Source organism: Ammodytes marinus, assembly GCF_949987685.1.
Source record: "Ammodytes marinus genome assembly, chromosome: 17".
In the NCBI taxonomy this organism is placed as follows: domain Eukaryota; kingdom Metazoa; phylum Chordata; class Actinopteri; order Uranoscopiformes; family Ammodytidae; genus Ammodytes; species Ammodytes marinus.
In genome coordinates this window covers 25,212,262-25,218,516 of record NC_137221.1, presented here as the reverse complement: position 1 = coordinate 25,218,516, position 6,255 = coordinate 25,212,262, and the positions used below count along the sequence as shown (strand labels likewise).

Below are 6,255 nucleotides of genomic sequence, written 5' to 3'. Positions count from 1 at the left end.
TGACACGAATCACATCACAAAAAACTATGTAGATTTTCGGGACACTCTTCCTCTTACCCTAGCGAGCACAGCAGTCTCTCTCTACACACTGCTTTGAGCTTCTCCGCCCCTCCCCCCCTGCTGCAAACCCCACTCCGTTGTGATTGGTTACCTTCCTTCCAGCAGTGGGAGATTTTCAGTAAGGTGGGGGCATGCAGCCGGAGCTTGCCTGAGCAGCATTACCATACATGGAAACATCTGGGGACGTGACTCAAACTACCCGGAAATTTGAACAAGTTATTTCTCGACCGGCTGCCCTAGTGTTTAGTGCTCTGCATAGCCACCCCAGACGGTCAGCAGGGAATACGTCGAAATGCATGTACGTAATTATTTGATACGCTAGTATGGTTAAACATGACTATAAATCATTATAACAACGTTTATAGGTCATAAAAGTCGAAAAGTATCATAGGTCCTCTTTAAAGTTAGAAATGTGACTGGTCATTGATATATTAGTTTGTGTTTGTGAAATGTGTCATTTATCAAATTTTTGGCCCAACTAAATTTCATGGTTTTAAAATCCAGCCCAACTGAATTAGTAAATGAATTGCTCTAGTGAAGTAGACTTAGAAACACAGATATTTGGTTTGGGTGAGGGTTAAACACACCTTGCGTTCCGAATCGCATACTTTCTACTATTTAGTATGGTAGAAAAAGGATTTAGCATGTCCCGATTCCTGTGGCCAGATTTAGGATGGTTGGAAAGACCCAGATGTCTACTACACCCGGCCAAGATTGTTAGTGTTGAAAACAAGCCCCAACCTGAGCGATTTCTACCGGCATCCAATAAGGAAGTGACCACAACTGTAGTAACCCGGAAGTGCCACGGTGACGTGGTACCAAGACTGAGCAATTTTTCTTTGACTCACTTGTTAGACAGGCCGTTTTCAAAGTCTTATTAAACCTATTTACAGCCTGGGCCACAAAACCATTTTAGTCTGTATATTTAGGTCATATCTCCATGACACTGAGGGGGGTGAATTTTTTTGGACCACGCTAGTTTCTATTCTTTTGGAGGTTAAAATGTATTGGCGCGATCTCTTGAGTGACAGCTCTCCACCAGCTATCTCCCTCCCCCCCGACGTGAGGCGGAGTAAAAATCTCACAAGATGGCGACGCGCACAAACCAGGATTATTGGATGCTGTGTGAATAACTGAGGTCAGCCCGGATGCTACATCCATATTATTTACTATCTATGGTTGAAAACAGCATCCTATTTGGCCGATTCTGACCCATAATCCAGTGCGAACCTGAAGTAACGTCACATCAACTGAGCCTCCATATGAAAACAAACGTGGATGCGACGGATATAAAAGCAAGAGGCAAGATCAAGGCGCAATGTTATGATGAAATAAATAAGAGTATGCCATTCGGAACGCAGGGATAGATTGGTTTGTGGCTGTTTTCTGAGGGTCAGAGGTCAAACAAAGCTGCTGGAGTCCAGTATTATGGATTATATTAAACTATTTTAATCATCAGGATAAAACATTTCATTACAACTTTAATATGAACATTTCACTGTAAAATATAGATTTTAAATACTGCTCATTCACACTTATATGATATAAAATACATGTTCAGTATGTTAAACAGACATTATGGGAATATTCTCCTCACAACATTGACAGAGTCTTTATCTTTATTTTTACAGTGCATGGAATTTATCACCTGAAAATAAACATGAAATTGTCCCAAAGTTGTGTGATAAAGATGTGAAAAAATTGGTGTCTTACTGTGTGTGTGTGTGTGTGTGTGTGTGTGTGTGTGTGTGTGTGTGTGTGTGTGTGTGTGTGTGTGTGTGTGTGTGTGTGTGTGTGTGTGTGTGTGTGTGTGTGTGTGTGTGTGTGTGTGTGTGTGTGTGTGTGTGTGTGTGTGTGTGTGTGTGTGTGTCTTTTTTACTGTGTGTGTGAGGGTGTGAGTGTGTTACTGTGTGTGTGACGGCACCTCCTCCTGGTCTTTCTCAGTTAACTCATGCAGCTGTTTTAGCTCCGCCCACCAGTCTCCAGGGCGACGCCAGCGTTGTCGTAGCAACAGGTCGTTTATGAGAGCAGCAAGACACGCCCCCAAACAAGGCCCCGCCCAGAACACCTGAAGAGGAACCCACCAATCAGACAGAGTGAATGTATGTTACTTGGGTTGCGTTCCGAATCGCATACTTTCTACTATATAGTATGTAGAAAAAAGATTTAGGATGTCCCGATTCTTGTGGCCAGATTTAGGATGGTTAGAAGTACCCGGATGTCCTACTTCATCCGGCCAAGATTGTTAGTGTTGAAAACTGCATCCTATTTGGGCGATTCTGACCCACAATCCAGTGCGCACGTGAAGTGACGTCACATCGACAAAGCCTCCATATGAAAACAAACGTGGATGAGATGGATGTAAAAACAAGAGGCAAGATCAAGGCGCATTGTTATGATGAAATAAGAGAGTAAAGTATGTCCCAAAGACGTCTCGGGTTACACCATAAACTGGCAAAAAAGTGAACTCTTGTCTTTAACAGCAGATCTGGACCCAACATTCCGAGCCAATACGCAGTTTAAAACAAATCTGGTCAGTATAAAGTACCTGGGCATTAAATTATCTAAAAACCCAAAGACACTTTTTAAGTAAAATTTTACGGGAAGATTGAACAAACTAAAGGAGAACATAGATAAATGGAGAACATTACCGATCTCCCTTATTGGCCGAGTGAACGCAGTAAAGATGGTCTCCCTGCCGAGATTTCTGTATCTATTTCAGTCAATTTATATTCTTAAATCTTACTTTAAGTCAATTGATTCTATTATAATGCCTTTCATTTGGGGATATAAAGCACATAGGATCTCAAAAGCCCACCTTCAGAAACCCAGGGAGCATGGCGGACTGGGGTTACCATGTTTTTTACATTATTACTGGGCTGCCAATGCTAGAGTCATGGTGTATTGGCTATTTACATATGAACAATGCATTAGACCTGATCTGCCCCCCTGGTTGGCAATTGAAAAAAGCTTGGCCCCAAAAACTTCTCTCACTGCCCTCCTTTTCTCTTCTCCCAGACCGCCTGCCTCCTTTAGAGGAGAACACTTTACCTTGTCCAACGGTCAGAGAATTTGGAACCAAATTAGGAAGGCCTGTGAACTACAGAGCACGACCATACATGCCCCAATCTGGCAAAACCATGCCTTCCCCCCATCGTTCAGAGACTCAGCATTCAGAGATTGGAGTCGGAAGGGAATAATAGTTGAGGACCTTTATATAAATGGTCACTTTGCTTCATTTGATCAGCTAGTATCAACGTTTTCACTGTCGAAAGCTCAATTCTTCAGGTATCTACAGTTAAGGAATTATGTCAGACAGAATATACCATCCTTTTGAAGCCCTGCCCGCAAAGTTTTACTGGGCTCACCAGAAGCTAAACACCTGATTTCATCTTTTGTGGGAATATTTTTAGACCGGCAGGACAAATCTACTTTAAAAAAAAAGCAAGCCTGGGAAAAAGACTTAAACATAGGAATAGCTGACGATGTCTGGGAGGGAGCGCTAAAAAGCATAACATCCTTCTCTATAAACTCGAGGCTTCAGTTAGTTCAATTTAAGGTCACACTTAGATTGCACTATTCTAAGGTTAAACTGCGTACCATTTTCCCAGATCTTTGGCCTTTATGTAACAGATGTAAGATTGCAGAGGGTACACTTGCTCTCCACTTTTGCTGCGGCACTTAGGGAACCAAAAGGTGTGAGGTTTGCCCCAGTTTTGTTTTTGTTTTGTTTCTTGTGTACTTATAGCTTATTTTCTTAATCATTTTGTCTTAGTTATTTATTTCACTTTTTTTCTGTATTCCTTGTCTGTTTATGTGAGGGAGGGGGGAGGGGAGAGGGGGAGGGGGGAGGGTTCACAGGGTTGGGTGTTGTGAATGTATTGTATGTGTTTACTTATTCAGTTTTTTTTTGTCCATATGTAAAAAAAAACATAAAACCACAAAAAAAAAGTAAAAAAAAAAAAAAAAAAGTATGTCCCAATAGTATTCCTACTGCATCCTAAATAGATTATTTTTATCGTCGGATGTAGTTTGTAGAATAGAAAAAAGAAAGAGTATGCGATTCGGAACGCAACCTGAGTGTGTGTGTGTGTGTGTGTGTGTCTGCATTCCAAATCGCATAGTTGGCAAGCAGTATGCTACAATTGGGATATACTTAAACTTATTTATTTCATCCTAACATGGCTCCTTGATCTTGCCTCTTGCTTAGATCCATCTCATTGCTGGTTGTTTTCACTGGGAAGCTCAGTCCATGTGATGTAACTTCTGCTGCAGTGGATTGTGGGTCAGAACCTCCATAAAGCTGCTGGTTTTAACACTAAAGGTCTCGGCTGGATGTAGTAGTAAGCATAATAAATCTGACCACAAGAATAGGGACATTCTAGATCGTTTTTCTACCATACTAAATAGCAGAAAGTATGGGGACTAGAGCACAGGGTGTGTGTGTGTGTGTGTTCTGACCCAGTGGTTGGTGAAGTCCAGTGTGACCAAAGCCGGACCGAACGACCGAGCCGGATTCATCCCACAACCAGTGACACTCACCTGAGAGAGATAGACACACACACACACACACACACACACACACACACACACACACACGCACAAAGGATATGAGGGTAATTATTTTAATTTGTTGCTGTAAATTGTAACTTATTGATGACGTGCATGTGGTGGGCGGGGCTTACTGCGACCATGTGACCCAGAGTGACAGCTGGACCAATCAGCTGAGGACACGCCTCCGTTACCAGGACAACCAGGACCAGCTGGAGCGTTACCAAGGTTTCCACCGCAAAGGCCTGGTAGAGCCGCACACCGGGGGCAACCTGCATGAATTAAAATATTATGTACTGTTCTGAAAAATGCTTTTTTAAGGAGAAAATGTCTCATAAATCAGAAAATGAACAACATAAATCCTTCTGTAATAACCTTCAGAATAGTGCTAAGAATGATTATGGAAAGTTTAGTTGATGTTAATGCTTTAGAAGCTGAGATGAGATGCTTTTTGCCTGCAGTGTCTCAGCTTAACTCAGACTGACTTGGTAGTGAATGACTGACCTTGTTGATAATGGGCGTTATGTCTCCGCTAAGCGCTAGCATTAGCGCTGCGGAGGCCACGCCTCCTAACAGCTGACCTATCAGGTGCAGCGCTGCTTTCCAGAGGCGGAGCTTCAGAGTCAGAGCCATCGCCACGGTAACCGCTGGGTTCAGGTGAGCGGCCCCTCCCACACACACCGCTGTCATGGCAACAGACAGACCGAACAACAGAGATACCTGCATCGGACACGGAGCGCCAACAGTCAAACCATAATGTTCAGGTTTTCAAAATGCATTTTCAGCACGTTTTAAGAAGAAAATGTCTCACAAATCAGACAATGAACAAATCCTTCTGTAAAAACTTTCAGAATAGTGCCAAGAATGATTGTGGAAAGTTAAGTTGATGTAAGTGTTTTGGTTGAGAGTATTGAAAAGCACTTATGTTGAGATAATGTCCATTAAAGATGGTTGTATGAGAGAAATATACAGACGCAAACAGACGAGGTTTAGTCAAATAAAGACCGAACAGCAGCGTTACCTGCAGTGGACACGGATCGCTGTGATGGTTCGACAGCATCAGGACACCTGATTGGCCCAGACAGAGAAAGAGGGCGGAGCCTGTGAACTCCAACAGGAAGTGATGTAAGCAGCTCAGAGTCAGGAGGTCGGAGAGGATCAGACCAAGCATTTTCAGTTACCTAGCAACAAGCAGCCAATCACAGCCAGCTATGATGTGACAGGGTAGCAGTTATTATTGCATTTCTATAGTATAGTATGTGTGTGTGAGACTGTGTGTGTGTGCGTGGGTGTGTTAGGGGTGTAACGGTACACAAAAGTCACAGTTCGTTAAGTACCTTGGTTTTGAAGTCACAGTGCGGTTCAGTATGGTACAGTATGCTTCTCAGTTAAGAGTAGAAATGCAACAAGAACTGCATACCTAGGGGGCAAAACCCCTTTTTTTTTAAAACAGACATGGAGCGTTGTAAAAGGTTGTTCACCAGAAATGATATCCAGGACCTTCCACGATCACAACCTGGGTGGACAACCTTGTCAACAAGCTGCTGGAAAGCTACAGCGGGCCGACATAGAGCAAATCAGAACCACTGTTTAAGCGAATGGGGGTGGGCTAATAGGGAATTTTTTAAACTTATATATATCATT

The 6,255-nt window shown here is 42.8% G+C and overlaps 1 protein-coding gene across 1 annotated transcript; it reads right to left on the bottom strand.

The window, feature by feature from the left end:
* Positions 1-1,963: 1,963 nt before the first annotated feature.
* On the bottom strand, positions 1,964-5,782 carry LOC307264500 (aquaporin FA-CHIP-like; the record flags this gene model as incomplete). The annotated part of the gene is made up of 5 exons (XM_080045911.1): positions 1,964-2,128; positions 4,522-4,602; positions 4,746-4,883; positions 5,116-5,331; positions 5,633-5,782. The coding sequence occupies 5 exons, from the start codon at positions 5,780-5,782 to the stop codon at positions 1,964-1,966; spliced, it is 750 nt and encodes a 249-aa protein (XP_079902037.1).
* Positions 5,783-6,255: the final 473 nt, after the last annotated feature.